The sequence below is a fragment of the Lepidochelys kempii genome, chromosome 9 (genome assembly GCF_965140285.1).
Source record: "Lepidochelys kempii isolate rLepKem1 chromosome 9, rLepKem1.hap1, whole genome shotgun sequence".
NCBI lineage: Eukaryota > Metazoa > Chordata > Testudines > Cheloniidae > Lepidochelys > Lepidochelys kempii.
In genome coordinates, this window is record NC_136388.1 from 33,629,588 (window position 1) to 33,647,439 (window position 17,852).

A 17,852-nucleotide genomic window follows, 5' to 3' on the forward strand; every position below is an offset into this window, starting at 1 on the left:
TGTCTGTTTTAAATCCCTTGGAGATGGAGTAAAGTGATGGAAGAGTTCTGGTACTAAACTAATCCAACTCTTATGTTCTTGCATATGGTCATATAGGGATTTGGGAAGTGGGGAAGGTTAGGAAAGTAGGGAGTCAAATGAAACAACTAGTAAGAGCATTTCTTGTTTCTCTAGAGTACATATTTTTAGTAATTTTGGGGAAAAACTACTTGATGCTCAACAATTTCAATTACCTCTTTTATGCCATATAATTTCTTCTTCTTCTATCACTGTCAACTACACCACCATCTTCTCCATCCTTCAGGCCAACAGGTTGGAGCTCCTCTTCCTCTTTTCCCCACAAATCTGCACCATTTCTAAATCTTATTACTACTTCTTTCCCAACATCTCCAAGATCCATCCGTTTCTCTCTATCCATGTAGCCCTCTCTTTCATTCAGGCCCACAGTATAGCCAGTCTTAATTATGGCAAATCTTCCTCTCTGGTGTCCCAAACACATTGGCCCCTTCCACCCATATAAAATTCTGTCTCTAAACTTATCCTTTCTAGTCATTTGATCACAATTAAATGTAAGCTTCTTATCACCATCTTCAAACTCTACATAACACTGACCTTTCTTATTGTTCCCCTTTGTCAAGCTCCAAGTTGTCCCCATACTCTTTGCCCTGGCAACAATCCCAACCTCCTCCCCCCATGTCAGATTTTGACACAATGACTTCTGTTCCTTCCTTCATGCTGCCCCCTATGCATGTCATGATCTCCTTAATCTCATCCATAAGGCCCTTTCACGTCCACATTTAAGTTTCTCTTAAAGACCCAGCTCTGCTGGGATGCTATACTAAATCTTGTTGATTTGCATATCAATTTGATCTACTTTTGTTCCTTTTCCCAGATCTCTGTCCTTTGACCGTGAGGCCCTCAGAGCAGGTACTATCCTTAATTGTTAGGAAAACACCAAGTGGACACTACTTCAAAACAAACTACTAAACCTCACTGAGGTACTTTTACACAGCAGAGATGGATATACTATTCTACCACAAAACTGAATTTCCATTTCTCCTTTGGATCTAGCAGCAGGCTGATCTTGGTTTCCCATAAATCCAAACTCCCACCATACTGATTCAGGATTTGTTTCTCTTATTGCCTGTTCAGAGATGTGACTCCCTCTATTTTAGTCTCAGGGGTTCTTTTACATACTTTAGGAGAGACCACAATTAAAATCAAGCAAAATAATTACAGTTATTAACCATGGCTGTTTTATTTTTAAAGGAAGGAAAAGAAAATATTAAACAAAACAGAACATAAATGCTAAACACTGGTTACTTCACAGAGAAATGTACTGAAAAGATTTTAACTCGAGAGCTTTTAACAGAGTGAAATGCCTCTGGGGCACTTTTTTCTTGGTAAATTAAGACCAAGATCTTATTTCCCAAAATTGTTATGAATTCAATCTTAGTATATCATTGATAACTATAACTGTTTATAGATGGGTAAAATAATGTGTTTAAGGGAAGGTGAGTCTTGTTTGGTTTATCCAGGATAACAAATAGTTTATAAATGGGCAAAGGTCTTAACTAAATCCTGTGAAATCAAAGAAAATATTTAAATCAGTTTGTAACAGTGTCATGCACCACCCGCTCCTTTTGGTTGGGTGTGTCTGCAGTCTTTAAATAGTCTTGACCCTGGTATTGGGGCGAACCCCCAGGGTTTTCTCCCTGGAGGCAGTGGTTTCACCCTCTCTGGTCTGTTCTGGCACCAGCTCTCCAGCTGAGCCACTAATTAGTTCAGATCCCCTTCTGGGGGTTTATTGCTGTCCAGTTGTAGGTCATTTCCCCAGTGGCTTATGGAGGGGGAGGGACCGGGCCTTCCCACTACTCCGGGACCCTAAGAGTAGCAGCTGTATGCCGCTGTGTCCTGTTAATGAAACTGCTTTCAGTTCCCACAGCCCCAGCTTTCACCAAAGCTTCACCTTTACTGAGGGCTTTTCTATGTTCAGGCCCAGCAGCCAGCCAGGAGCTCTTCCTTACTTCCCAGGTTCCTGCCATCATTGAGCTGTCCGTGGTGCTGAAGTTCTCTTTGGCCAGTGAGGAGCACCAGCTGTACTCCTCTGGCTCCAGCAAGGAACTGACTCTCGTTCACTTCAGCACCTTGTATATTAGCCTGCAACCCTCTGATGGGCAAGCCCCTTGCAGCCTACCCCTGATTGGTTGCTTTCCGGCACAGGCTCTCTAGGTCACTTGGAGAACTTGGCTCCTCTGCTCCTTTTCTGGGATGGGTGTGGCAGGATCCTGAGGCCTTCAGCAGGGGGCCTCTGGGCCTAGTCCACCTCATCACACAGTTTTGTAGGAGAAACTATTTAAAGAGCTGTCTTAAGATAGGTCAGTTAATAAATATTAAATATCTTAAATCCAATTCCCCCTATTTCTCTGTTTACCAAAGTTTAACCCATCTGCTGTCCAGGAATACGTGGCCTAAACAATTGGGTTAGCAGGAGATACTGGTAGTATCTTAAGTTTCAATAACATTTTAGTATTCCAGTAAAATCATTACAACTTTTTAAATCGAATCCCTGGGTAATACTTTAGCTACTTCCATCTTACCATGCTGAGGTCTTGATAATGTCATGTGGGCCAAAAGATTGCCTTTTGTTGCTGCTGTGTTGCTGATCTCTTCTTTTTCTTCTTAGCTGTCTTCTCTTGCAGCTTGCTTGTAGAGATGTACAGGATGAGTTGTGTTGAATACTGTGAAGTCAAGAAGAGTTGTAGAGTGAGTCCTGCTGGAGAATCACTCCAAAGCTTTTATATCCCCACCTCCAATTTCATGAAATCATAGGAAAACCTAATTCAGACTTGTTTAGATTCAAAACTGATGCTGTCATCTTTCCATTTCTCAATGCCTTTGTGGGTTGGCTTTCATTACACCTTCAGCTCCTGAATAGACATGCTGCTTAATTAATATGCAACACGCTTCTAATTGCCTTTGTTCTTTTATGATACAAGGTGGGTGAAGTAGTATCTTTTATTGGACCAACTTCTGTCGGTGAAAGAGACAAGCTTTGAAAGCTTATACAGAGCTCTTCTTCAGGTCTTTTGTGGTTCGTAAATTTCAGGTAATCTTTAGAGTTCTAACTCTTTCTTCATTTAATCCATTTTCTAACATATTTCTTCAGTTTCATCAGGATTCAACAGGATTTGAAATTCTGATTTCAAAAAGTATAAACACTTTTTTTCAGTTCTTGAAATAATATTGTAAATTAAATAATTATTAGACAGAGTCTTCAGACTGGAATAGTTGTTCAATAAGTTGTCCTTTCTTAACATCTTTGAAGGGGTTATTCTTTTTCTTCTGAGTTTGGTGACAAGCTTCTTAAAGTTGCCAAATAATTCCCTAATTAATATAAATATTCTATTTGTATTAGTCATCAGTATTCTTTTATTAATAATCAGCTTAGCAAGGTCATTAGATCCCATTTTGGTTCACAAAGCATTTTACCATTTACATAGCAATGGCATTAGGAAATTACATGAGATCTGCATTTAGCTATCATATTTGCAAATATGCATTTCACAAAGGCTTACCATCTCAGCATTTCAGAAAAACAGAGGTATCTTACAAAATATTTCTCAACTATATATGTTTTTCTTAGTGTCAAGAATAAAGATTTTAGAGTGATTTTAAAAGAATATTTTTGCCAACTGGTTTACAGTTCTGATAATACATCCCTAGGCATGATTGCTTTTGAAGTCAGAGCCTACCTTTGTAAGATCTATTGTTTGAGATTAAATCATCTTTGCCAACTGATGTTTTAGTCTAGAGAAGTATCCTGGGCTGTAATAAGACTCTGTCTTTTGACCCAGTGCTCCTTAGTTATGACCTGTCAGAGCATTCACAACTTGCATCTAAAACTTCTTATTAAATATTTCATACAAAACACAAATTTCAATAAACAGTGATACTATTTTTAAAACAGAGCATCAAAGCAAATACTATCGAGTTATAGTGAAATTGGAATTAAAAAAGCTGCATCTTAGGGTTTGTATAAACACATTTGGGTGTAATAAATGTGGTGTTGTATTCCTTAGCACTTGAGGAGTTTGTCACATTGAAAGACAACAGAATTCCTAATAATTTCCTTCTCTGGGACATTTCATAGAATTAAATAAACAAAAATATAAACTTGTGAGATTTTTTTCTCCAGGCATCATATGTATGAAAGTAATGATAAATATCCCCTAAAAATCAGTAAAGGCACAGGCAAGTTTGTAATGATCTAACATAAGAATATGTTATAATAATTTATAGATACTGTTTTTGCTTCAATATGGAGATATCTCACCACAAATGGAAAAGATTTCGGAGAAGAGTTAAGGAGTTTGGTTCTGGCCATGTTCAGTTTGAGATGACAAGATATCCATGAGGTGGAATCAGAGATACAAGCTGAAGTATGAGATTAAACGAAGAAGATAGTTTAGACTACCAGATACTCTGAAACAGGAACCTCAGTGTACCTCCTTAAATAGGCATATACACAATAAATACTTGAAAATAACTGAGAAATTTGATTAAAACTAATCCTAATAGTTTGGTGGTGATTGTAGTGAGCTAAATGAGCATATCTGTTTTGAGTTGGCTGAGATTCTTATTTATTTCCCACAATTCCTAGAAAACGGTTTACTTCTGTTACTGTCACTCTGCTGTTGCTTTTCACATAAATGGTATTGGAGTCTCAGTGCTACAAAAGATACACAGGTATGAAACCCTTACTCTAAAATCATCCTGGTATATTCCAAAGGGAATGCTGGGGAGTGAAATGTAATGTAGCTGTCAAACTGGAGTTTGGGATATAATGTGTCTTGGGTCCATGGTATATCTAGCAAGAAACAAAAGGTACAAATGATCATAAATAAAAGAAACAATAGTGAGGTTGTTTCCTTCCATACACTGAAAAGTAAAACAAGTTTTTTCTCAAAAGCCCAACGCAACAATTGTGCATCAGTATTAGAATTACTGTAAATAAGTGAACCGGCAGAATTTTCTGTAAGAAAAACAAGTAATATGATAGCAGCATAGGGTATAAATCTCATGGAGAGTTAGTTTGACCCTAACCATATAGAAATCTTTCCATGTTTTCTAACAACTGAAAACCGCAGCAGCATTAGTTTAAAGCATGCAGAGCTTCATTGCTTCAGTTTACTGCAAATGTAAAAATGTAATCCCCTATGGCAGTTACAGAAACAACTCTTTTGTGGTTTTCCTGCTGATGTGCCATGCATCAGCCAGGATTTTCCAGCCCGCACGCAGAATACAATAATAAAAATGCTTAATATGTGAAGTATTACGCATTCAAAGTGTTCTACAAAAATTAGCTAATTAATCACTTCAGTGTCCCTGGTGTCACTGTACTTCAAGAACTTTCTGGAAAGTAGTGTCCATTGGGGTCACATTTGTCCCTCATGTGATTTGAAGTTTAAGTGCTCAAAGGACACATTAATTGACTTTGTCAGGTTTAGATCGCAGATTGGGACAAACTCATGGATCAGTGAAGGTAAATTCACCAGTCCTTTACTGCAGTCCCTAATGGAACACAGTGGAGTTATCAATGGATGGTATTCTGAGATGGCAGACAAATGCATGTTGGCTGTAGACAGAGAGATTGAAAGATTGTATGTACTGAAAATAGTCCAAAATAGATGATATAGAAACAGAAGGAATAGTGCAGTGGTTTGAGCATTGGCCTGCTTAAACCCAGGGTTGTGAGTTCAATATTTGAGGGGGCAATTTAAAGATCTGGGGCAAAAATTGGGGATTGATCCTGCTTTGAGGAGGGGGTTGGACTAGATGACTTCCTGAGGTCCCTTCCAACCTGATATTCTATGAGAACGCAGAGGCAGATTGCTTTCTACTGCCCTTAGGGAAAACCTTTCCCAAATCTGAGAATAATGGTTCAGTGTAGATGGCTTCCAAACTGGTAAGATTTTCTGCAATTCTGCAGAAGAGGCTAGGGCAGAGTTAGTCAGGATTCCATAATCCAGGTTCTGAGGGGAATGGTTCTGGATTGGGATGTAGAATGAAACCATTTTATTTCTCCAGGAGGTCTGATGACACTGGTAAAGGATAAGGACGGTCCCATGAGAGAGTCAGGAGAACAGAGTACCAATACATTGTTTAGCCCACACCAGGGCAATCATTATGACCAAAGATTTGTCTTCTCACAACTTTGACGACAAGTGGAATCAGTGAAAAAGTATAAATAAGTCTTTTGTTTAATTTTAACAGTAATGTATTTGTGATTGAATTTATCAGTCCTTGGTCTGACACAACACCAGAGGCATTTTGCATTGTTGCTTATTTCAAAGATATCCTTCGTTGCAAAGCTCCACTCCTTCAATAGTAGGTCTTATAAGTTCTGTTCTTGTCTGTGGCACTGGGATCAGAGCCTGGGAAGAGAAAGGGACACTTTTGGAACCACGTGGTGGGAACTGATGTCTCTTATCTATGCATATGTCCCCAGAGTCTGTACACTGCTGCTCCTTTTATTTCTGGAGCCAAGCTGGGATTAGAGACTTGGGATCCTTTCATTGCTACGCTGTTTCTTTCCCTTGTGGGTGAGAGTAGAAATGATGCTTCCAGAAAGGATAATCCTGACCAGGGGCCTGATAAAGATCCACAAGTAGATCAACAATGGCAGTGTCTCCCACATAGGTCAGATCTTCCTTGGGATGAAGGAGGCCTCCAGCATTGAGGGAGTTTGTCTGGAGTAGCTCACGACAAAGAGTGCTAACCTCAGGGGGGACTATCAGAAAGCAGGGCAGATGCCCCAAACTGGTTGTATGTACTGTTGTTAGATTTCACCAACCCAGTAACAAATGTGAACTCCCAAAGTACTACAGTAATCTTACAATGGAGTCACAGACAGTACCCTTGGACACTCCAGGTGATTTTACCACCTAGGACTATGTGACAAATAGTCACTTACACCAAAGGTCACTCAATATTCAGATTGCTCCCAGTTCCAAGAGACCAGTCGCTCACCCCAGATCAATTTGTACCTTAGATCACACACCAAAGACAATGCTTGTAGCCAATCCTGTAATAAACTAACTACAGTTTTATTAACTAGGAAACAGACATAAGAATTATTTACAGGTTAAAGCAAGCAAGCATATCTACACAAAGGAATTTCAATCTGTGATTTAAAAAGTGACAGTTGTAATAATCTGTCAATTCAAAATGTCTTTCAGGGCTAACCCATGCCAAGCAACATGTGGATCTCTTTGCTAATGTTTAGGAATCTTTTCCCCTCAGAATCCAGACAGCATGAAAGAGATTCAATTTCTCCTTGTCAGGGATTTTTATCCCCTCCACTCCAGCTTCCAGACTGATGCATTAATTAATTCATGCATAGATCTCTCCTTCCTGGAGGGAGTTAGGAATGCAATCAACAGGGTCTCTCTCCTTTGATGCTGCAAAATACCCCACTGGTCTTCAGTGGGCCATCTTGTATGCAGGTCAAGTCCTGTACCTTTATTAATGCTTCATTTCCTGTTTGGTGAGTCAGAATTACAGAGGTTTACAATGCAAACACTCAATATAACTTTAAACCATGGGCTACAGAGGTTAGAAGTGAGATCAATACATGCAGCATCAAGTATTTTATGAAGTCTAAACAATAAACACATTCTTATCAACTTAACATCTAATATCTATTTTGATAATGCTAACTCACAGGTAAACAAGACTGGTTTCCAGCAGTGACGCTTGGGGCTTGGCATGAGCTGGCACCTGGTCTGCCAACATCACAGAGTTGTGCCATACAAACTCGACTTACCTTCAGCTAAGGGTTGAAATACTTAAATGGGGTGCTGTGAGGAAGCTTTCACTGCTACTGATGGTGCAATACCTAACAGAAGAAGAAATGGAATCCGGGGACTGGGCTGCCAGAACAGGAATCTGGCCTGGCTTCAATTCCTACCTCAATCCGTGACCTATTGTGTGACCTCAGGCAAGTCACTTCACCTCCTGTGCTTCAGTTTCCTCATATTTAAATTGGAGACTACGATAGGTCCCACTTGTTGTAAGGGCTTTGAAAATCTACAGATGGAAAAATGCTCAATATTATTATTTTTTTCTTTTCTTCTCTGACTGTCCACCTGACCTCTTTTACAAGTACTGTATTCCCTTAAAACCAGAGATGCAGGGTAAACAGAACCCCTAAATCTAGAACTAGATCCAAATTTGCACCATGAATCTATCTCCGTGGATTCTGAACACCTTTAAATTGGGAAAGGGACAGATTCAGATCCAGATTTCCGATCTCCAGGTTTGGGAGTTCCAAAAGCTATGTCCCTGTTTTGACAAATTATAGAGATTTCAAGTTCTGGCCAGCTTCTACTTAACAAAAATATTCTTCCCAATAAGTTTTGTTTCTTAATCAAAAATTGTTGCCAGTATACTGGTTGATTCTATTCTTTGATTGAAACTGTTTGTCATCCTGCACCATAAGCATTGTTGGTTTCCCAAGAGATTTGGCATGGCATTTTGGTGATGTTGAAGAAATGATTAATAAAATTGACTTCAGAGAAACAGACTGTGATGGAATCAAGAAAAACAAATATTGATAAGAGGAATACATTCAAGCCTTTACTTTAGTGTAAAGCACTAGAAAAAAACCTTAGATGGAATTAGAACTACCCTAGAACTGTCATTTTGTGTATTGCCACAAGACTGCAAGAGAGACAGTGGTATTGAGATACATTTGCTGTGACGTATTGGCACAGGTGTAAGCACGCTGCTAATTCTGACAAGACACTGACATGCTGCGGGATTTGGGTTATCAGCTAGGGTGGTCTAATACCGGATGTTCTGATTTTAATAAGTTTTCAAACCAAAAGAGAACATGATGTATTTATGGTAGGGAAGGAGTACTTGTGGCACCTTAGAGACTTAGAGACCTTTTCTTTTTGTGAATACAGACTAACACGGCTGTTACTCTGAAACCTGTCATGGTAGGGAAGTAATTTTGCAAATAAAAAATAATAGTTGTAAAAAAAGTTTGAGGATATATGTAGTGGAATTTTCCTATTTTCTTGAATTTCTTCTATATTTAACAAGTTAAAGGAGAGCAGAAGACCTAGATTTCTTTATTTAATCTCTTCTAAAACCATTTCCATGTAATACTTTCTTAGCTCCTGATTCAATTAAACTAAATTTTGTAACCTGCATGGCAGACTTCGATACTAAAGAAGACACCTTTATTTTTTTTTGAAGCAGGTTCATAAAAATTAAAAAATTAAATCTTTTCTTTAATAAATATTAGTGGTCTTCCCGTCTCTCTTATGCAGCGGAGCCCCTTCTTTGCTTGCTGCTAAACTATTCATGCTAGAAATTGCTCTTTATTCTTGTTTCATAAATATACTGTTGGTTTCTTTGGTTTGGCCTTTGGAATGTACTAGATTACACCAAATGGCAGACACTTTTAGAAAACATCACCAGGAGAGGTTACCATCAGACCTTCCTATGAGGATTACTATGATGTGGTATATGAATCCCATACTGCCAGGAAAAGAGTCAGTGAACTGCTATGGGCTTAGTCGGCCCCGTCCTGCTACATCGGCAATAGATGTCGGGCTTAGAGGGAAGGGTTAAAAGGGGAAATTCCAGCTTAGCTAGATACTAGCTGGGCAGGAGGGATAACTACCTGCTCTCCATGAGAGGAGCCTAGCTCTGGTCGGAGCTGACTAGAGACTTGCCTACCTGAGCCTCCCTGAGGCAAGGTAGGCCTGATGTGGGGCTATTGTTTTGATTTGCTCCCATGATATGTCTGTTGTTGCTGAGTAAGACTGCTGCAGGTGATGCCCCACCTGAATATAAAATCCTTTTGTCTTTTCCATCCAACCAGAAACCCAGCAGTTGATTGTTGCGAGCACAGGAGCAACCCCGTCACAGTTGCAAACTACATAATTTGAACACTGCTGACGCTACTGTTTTATTTACTACTTCTCTGTAAGCCTATCATCAATGAACCTGTGGTCATTGACCTTGGAATAACGGACCATATTAATCCCTGTTTTTTTATCCTCTAAAATCATTGAATTTATATCGGGGATGAATTTTGACCCATAAATATATTTTGTGGAAGCTAAATATTGGAAAAATAAATCCTGTTTTATGGCATTTGTAAAATGCAGAAGTAAATCTTTTGTATGAAGTAATTAACCCAGATGTTTTTTTTTCTCAGTTTGTTTCAGATCCTTGTGCCAGCAACCCTTGTCACTATGGTAACTGCAGCAGTAACGGTGATGGCTACCTCTGTTTGTGTAATGAAGGCTATGAAGGTACAAACTGTGAACGCTCATTTCACGGCCTTCCAGTCTCTGGATGGGCAGAGTCACTGCCACCAAGACAAATCAGGCCAGTATCAGCAACCTTGGAACCTGACATTGTTTTACCCCATTCAAGAGCAACTGTGACATTACCTACTTGGCAGCCAAAAGCAGGACAAAAAGTTGTCGATCTAAAATGGGATGAAATAGAGGTGAGACCATTTTGTTTAACAGTCATACATAAAAAGCTTGTGGATGTCACTTGTTGTTATTTAGTTATCATTTGTCTATGGGCCATAGGCATATATGTAGGAAGACTGAAGATATGATCCCTGCCCTGAGTTGTTAATCCATAAAATTAGCAAGTAAAACACTTGAGAAAATGGTTTTAGGCTTAACCGTTGCTCTTTTGAAAATAGATGTATGCTTTTGTAGGTATAATGCATGGGAAATCTTTGAGAAATATATGGTACAATATCTTTTAGTTCTGCCATTTTATTAATAAACTGGAAATTCCAAACTTCAAATCCGTTTAAGAAAAGCAAAAGTGTAAAGCAACTACCTTTTAGCATGGTTTTCTTCTATTTACACAGTAGTAGTAATCTTTTACATTTATAGAGCAAAGGGTCCTATATTGCTTTGAAAGTTATATAGTCCCAAAACACTACTGCAGTGAAGCCACCTTTGAGGTAGAAGATTGCATACTTGGTGACAAAAATAGCACACAGCATGCTGCATAACAGTAGGGGTCTGGGATATGGGGGAGAAAACTTAAGCAAGTATATTGAGAAGTTGGGTTTGCTTTTTTTTTTTTTAACAATCTTATGAAAGTTTTTTTAATGGCTACTCAACATCTCTGTTTTTATTAAGCTCTCATTTGAAAGGCACAATATATTGCAAGAAATGCAGTTAATTATTCTAGAAAAATAAACCCTTTGTACACCCTGCTGGGATTTCAACATGTGGTTACAGAAAGTTTTATTTTGTACGAAGGTAGCCACTAGTTACAACATACTCTATTAAAAATGTCACATTCTTTGAATCTGTCAAGGTCACATTCACATACAGTTTTTGAGTCAGAGCTCAATTGTGTGCAGTACAATTCATGAAGTCCCCACGGAAACTGTGTGTTTCTAGTCTTTCCAGCCCTGCTGTCTCATCAAGTTCCATCTTCACGTTTTGTAACTCTACTTTGATTACAGCAGGCTAGTCTGTGATTGAAGATGTTGTAGAGTTGTTTGCCTCTTTGTAGATATGCTTTGTGATGTTCGTACATGGAAGAGAAATGTATATTTTATGGTTTCCTATCTGGGCCAGAAGTTCCAAGAATTCTGTTTATTGTTTTGCAACAGTAAATACTATCTGACTGTTCTATATCTAATAAATTCTGAGAAGTGTATTATATTTTCAGATCTGTTTCCACGCTGGTAGGGAGACTGATCAAAAGAGTCTCAGATCTGTCAGTGAATTCTGCAGATTATCCAGTGTAGACTTCTAGAATGATAGTGGGAATATATATATTTAATATTTTCAGAGAATACAAATGCTCAATACTTACAGCTAGGAAATGTATGTAATAACTACTTTAACAATACACTGTACCGTATACCACATGCTATAAATAGTTTTCCTGAAGTGTGTCTTTAGAGATGAAAATTTTACATTTGAAAATAGCCAAAAATGTACATATGCATATTTCTTAATTACATTTAATACCTGTCATAGATACAGTGATGACCTCCAATCCCTGACCGATCAGCACGCCGCACGTTGCAGTTTGGATCTTTTCAACCTAGGTCAAAATGAACTAGTTATATTGCCTCGGGATTACCTTATTTTAAGTTTTTACATCTTCCAGAACTAAACCCCTGTCATGGTGTGTTTTGAAGCTGGTAATGTTTGGAAACCAATTCTGGTCACCCTGTTCAAGAAAAATGAATTTAAACTGGAACAGGTGCAGAGAAGAGCGACTAGGATGATCAGAAAAATGGAGGTCCCATCTTATGAGAGGAGACTAGAAGAGGTTGGCTTATTTAGTCTTACAAAAGAAGACTGAGAGGGGATATGATTACTTTTTATAAATACATTAGGGGAGTAAATACCAAGAAGGGTGAAGAGCAATTTAAGCAAAAGGACAATGCTGGCACAAGAATAAGTGGATATAAACTAACAATGAACAAATTCAGGCTGGAAAGTAAAAGAAGGTTTCTAATCAAAGGAGTGAGTTTCTGGAACAATATAAGTTGTGGGGGCAAACAATTTAATTAGTTTGAAGAAAGAGCTGGACAAATTTATGGCTGCGAGTGTATGATGGGGTTACTTTTGATGGTGGGGAGGGAGGGGCAAGGCTCACAAGCACAGGGGCTCACTCCCAGTTTGTCTTATGTTCTAAAGCTCATGCATCAGGGTTTCAGCCAGCCACCATCAGGGGTCAGGAAGGGATTTTACTTAGTAAGGAAGGAGTGAGTCCTTTTTCCTGGGGGGGAAGTGAATTTGTTTTGGTCTGCTTTTTGGTAGATTGTTTGCTGTTTGTATTTTGCATAGTCTGTTTGGGGGCTCTGTATTGTGACTGAGCTGGAGGCCTCCCAGATGAGTGTGCACTAGAGATTTTCTGTCTTTGATCACTGATGTTGGACAGATAACTGCCAAGCCTTAATGAGGACAGGGCTGACCTAGACAAAAGGATTATAAGCCAGTGAACAGAGGACAGAAAGCAGGGGAGTTTGTGTGGGATTTTGTAGGAGGGAGTTTGGTGGATTTTTGTCCTTTCATTTTTAAGACTAGGGACTAGGAAGTGAAGACGATGGCTACTGAGGTAGCACTAGAGGTGACCTGAGGAAGAGAGGAGACAAAGAAGATGACTGGACACAGAAGCTGCAGGATGTATATTATTCTGACAGAAACTACTTATGTATGAAATGTCGCCTGAGAGAGCTCATGGAAGAGAAGATCTGAGGACTAGAGATGCATCTGGAGATAATGGTGGAATTCAGATGGGGATTTAAAGACATCATGGGGGAAAGGAGAGAGGAGACTGCACATACAGCTCAAGATTTGCTGACCTTGCCAAACAAGTGGACCTAGAGGGCAGACTACTAGACGAGGAGCATGACCCATGATGACAAGGCAGAGGAAGAGACAGGCTAGTTGAGGAGAGAGAGAGAGTGGAGGGCTGCACTGGAGAACAACAAGGAGAAGCAGGCTGAAGATGGGGTGGCAAGGAAGGAAAGCAAGGAAACCAGTCCCCAGTGGAAGAGATGATGGAGATATTAGGGATGGAGCCATAGTAAAGATAGTATGATATAAAGGGGACAGCAAGGGACCACAGAAGTAAGAACAGCTGGGAGGGAACCTGATATTCACACCAAAACTAGTAAGAGACAGGCCTGTGTGACTGTGGGTTCCTTACTAACATGAATTGACAGGCCTGTCACCAGAGCAGATCCAAAGGACAGAAAGGTGTGCTATCTGCCAGAAGTAAGGACATGAGATGTAGACCTGTGGCTGAAAGGGATCCTGATGGGTGTGGGGGAAAATCCACTGGTTGTGTTTTATGACACTGCCACATTCCTGCAGGAAGGGCTCTAGGATGAGTGCACAAGGCTAGGGAAAGACTCCCAAAGAAGCAGAGGCTCAGAAGATTTTCTTTAGTGGAATGCTTCCAGTCCTTAGGGAGGGAAGGTGAAGGTGTGGTAAGATAATGAAGACAAACTCATAGCACCGATCCTTGCTGAGGGTTTTTGAACATTCAGGGAAAGAGAGGGCTCTTCTCAATTAATAGACTAATCCTGAGTAAATGGGGTACTAACCTTCTGGGATCAAGGCTGGCATGATTGATAAGAAGAGCTTTAAACTAGGAAATGCAGGGTGGGGGGAAGTTTGGGAGAGATTCCTGTAATCTCCATGCTTGGCATAGACTGCATAGCTAGGGGGCCGTCCGGGCCATGGACCAACCAATTTTAGGCGGCTGCATGGAAAATAGGGTCGTCACCTGGCTGTTTTTCAACTGGCCTGGCCAGTTTTTCTACTCTCTTGACAGTTGCTGGTCAAGAAATTTAATTTACTGGACTCTTTTTTTGTTTTTTGTTTTGCTGTGCGCATGTGCAGTGATCTTTTAGCTAGCAGCTGCACATGTCATGGCTGAGTGTGTGCATTTGATATAGTATCATATGGGGCTTAGTATAATAATTGTATAATGGCTAAGGGACTGGCTAAAGGGGAGATGACAAAGGATTGCACTGAAAGGATAACTATCTCTCTGGAGAGAGGTTACTAGTGGAGCTCTTCAAGGATCGGTCTTGGGATCAATCTCATTTAATATTTTCATTAATGACTGTGTCACAAAAATAGGAGTGTACTAATGAAATTTGCTGATGACACAAAGTCTGGAGACATTGTCAATACAGAAGAGGATTGAAATGTTATACAGGAAGAACTGAACGATCTTGAGGAATGGAATTATGGAAATGGAAATACATTTAATAGTATAAAGTACAAAGTCATGCACTTAGCTAATAAAAAGAATTTTTGAAACTAGGGACTCATCAGTTGCAAATAATGGAGTAGGAGAAAGACATGGGTGTATTAGTTGATTACTGGATGACTAAGGCATCTATGTGGTGTGGCCATAAAAAGGCCATGAAATCCTATGATCTTTCTGGCAACGTATTTCCAGTAGAGAGAGAGAAGAATTCATGCCATGGTACAAGGCATTGATAAGACCTCATCTGGAATCTTTTGTATACTTCTGATCAATCATGTTTAAGAAAGATTAATTCAAACTAGAACAGGTGTAGAAAAGGGCTATTGCGGTGATCAGGGGAATAAGAAGCCTTATGAGAGGAGACTGAAAGAGCTTAGCTTGCTTAGCCTCGCACAACAAAGACTGAGAGGGAATATGATTGGTCGCTATAAATACATTGGTGGGGTAAACACCAGGGAGGAAGAAGAGCTGTTTTACAATGCACAAAGTACAATGTGGGCACCAGAACAAATGGGTATAAACTGGCCATGAATAAATTTAGGCTAGAAATTAGAAGATTTCTAACGACCAGAAGAGTGATATTCTAGAATATCCTTCCAATAGGAGTAGTGCAAACAACAAATCTAATTGCTTTTAAGATGGAGCTTGATACATTTATGAATGGGATTACATCAGTGATTCTCAAACTTTTGTACTGGTGACCGCTTTCACATAGCAAGCCTCTGAGTACAACCCCCCCCTTATAAATTAAAAACACTTTTTTATATATTTAACACCATTATAAATGCTGGAGGCAAAGCTGGGTTTGGAGTAGAGGCTGACAGCTTGCGAACCGCCCCCCCCCATGTAATAACCTCGTGACCCCCTGAGGGGTCCCGCCCCCAGTTTGAGAACCCCTGGATTACATGGTCAGGGTTGCCAGCAGTAGCAGCAGACTGGGCTTGATGACCCATGAGATCCCTTTGAATCCTACGTTCCTAAATGATAAGAGCCAGCACTGAATTATATTCAGGATTGCCAAAGTAAAATAAGTCAATTATGAACAATTATCATACCGGTAGGTGATACCACAAACCATAGTATCTGTCAAGAAAAGTCAGAATGTAGACAACATACTAACTTTAATTAAAGATCTCCACTTCAACGTTGTTTTGACTCTCTCCTAACTTCTCATTGAGGAGTCTCTTCTTCTCTGTTGCAACAGGATCTAATGTCTGCAGATCAGAAAACATCTGAGTACTTGACTTAGGTCTTTAACTATTTAGTAATCTCGGCTGAGACATGATACGTGTTGCATATTAATCGTTGCATAAGGGGATCTGTTCAGAGAGGGTTTTGGGGGGCAAGTACATTGTGTGGTTTTATATTATTTGTCTGTTGCTACTAAAGGATGTGTCTCTACTGCAGTGGGAGCAAGTCTCCCAGCCTGGGTACACAGACTCATGGTAGCTGGGCTGGAGCTAATTGCTAAAAATAGCAGTGTGGACGCTGGATCTTGGGCTCTTAGGCTGACCCAAGCACCTAGACTTGAGAGTCTGTGCTCCAGCCCAGTGTTAAATAGATATGAGCTCTGTCAAGGTTCCTCCCCCACTCTGAACTCTAGGGTACAGATGTGGGGACCTGCATGAAAAAAACCTCCTAAGCTTATCTTTACCAGCTTAGGTCAAAACTTCCCCAAGGTACAAAATATTCCCCCCCTGTTGTCCTTGGACTGGCCGCTACCACCACCAAACTAATACTGGTTACTGGGGAAGAGCTGTTTGGACGCGTCCTTCCCCCCAAAATACTTCCCAAAACCTTGCACCCCACTTCCTGGACAAGGTTTGGTAAAAAGCCTCACCAATTTGCATAGGTGACCACAGACCCAAACCCTTGGATCTTAAGAACAATGAACAATCCTCCCAACACTTGCACCCCCCCTTTTCTGGGAAATGTTGGATAAAAAGGCTCACCAATTTGCATAGGTGACCACAGACCCAAACCCTTGGATCTGAGAACAATGAAAAAGCATTGTGTTTTACAAGAAGACTTTTAATAAAAAATAGAAGTAAATAGAAATAAAGAAATCCCCCCTGTAAAATCAGGATGGTAGATATCTTACAGGGTAATTAGATTCAAAAACATAGAGAACCCCTCTAGGCAAAACCTTAAGTTACAAAAAAGATACATAGACAGAAATAGTTATTCTATTCAGCACAATTCTTTTCTCAGCCATTTAAAGAAATCATAATCTAACACATATCTAGCTAGATTACTTACTAAAAGTTCTAAGGCTCCATTCCTGGTCTATCCCTGGCAGAAACCAGCATACAGACAGACACAGACCCTTTGTTTCTCTCCTTCCTCCCAGCTTTTGAAAGTATCTTGTCTCCTCATTGGTCATTTTGGTCAGGTGCCAGCGAGGTTACCTTTAGCTTCTTAACCCTTTACAGGTGAGAGGAGCTTTCCCCTGGCCAGGAGGGATTTCAAAGGGGTTTACCCTTCCCTTTATATTTATGACAAGCTCATAGTCTAAATAATGGAAATTGCTTGTTGCAGTTTGAGGACTTAAAAAAACCAAACAAACCAAAAACACCAAAGAAACTTCCAATAGGTTTAACTTTTGACATTTGGAATGTTCCAGAAAAATATTCCAGAAGGCTTTATTGTGCTTTAAGAATTGTAATTCTAATTAGCTGTACAAGAAACGAGTAACATACTATGTTGTATTATGTATCACCATAAGTATCTATTCAGAGTAAACCAAAATCATAATACAGTAGTAAACTAAATAGAAAATAGCCTTTGTTTATCAAGCATTTTCCTATCCCCAAATAAATAAGGCCCCAGTTCAGCAAAGGGTAATGCATGTAGAAGTTCCATTGAGTTCAGGGGACCTATTCACAGTGGCTACACCTACAGTTGTGGATAGGGGTGCAATTCCCAGTTTGCACAGACATACCCGTTCTAGCTCTGATCGAGTTAGCACACTATAAATAGTAGTGTGACTGTGTAACACAATGCACGGTGGTGGCACGGGCTAGCTACCCCAGTTACAAATCTGCCTG

General features: G+C 39.8%; 1 protein-coding gene across 2 annotated transcripts in view; it reads left to right on the forward strand.

Annotated features, from left to right (window-relative positions):
- Window positions 1-17,852, forward strand: part of DNER (delta/notch like EGF repeat containing) — a 276,274-nt gene that overhangs the window by 115,318 nt on the left and 143,104 nt on the right. For both annotated transcript variants that reach the window (XM_073359834.2, XM_073359835.2), the window contains exon 2: window positions 10,238-10,534. In XM_073359834.2, coding sequence (XP_073215935.1) covers window positions 10,238-10,534 — 297 coding nt within the window. The remainder of the gene's footprint in view (window positions 1-10,237; window positions 10,535-17,852) is intronic.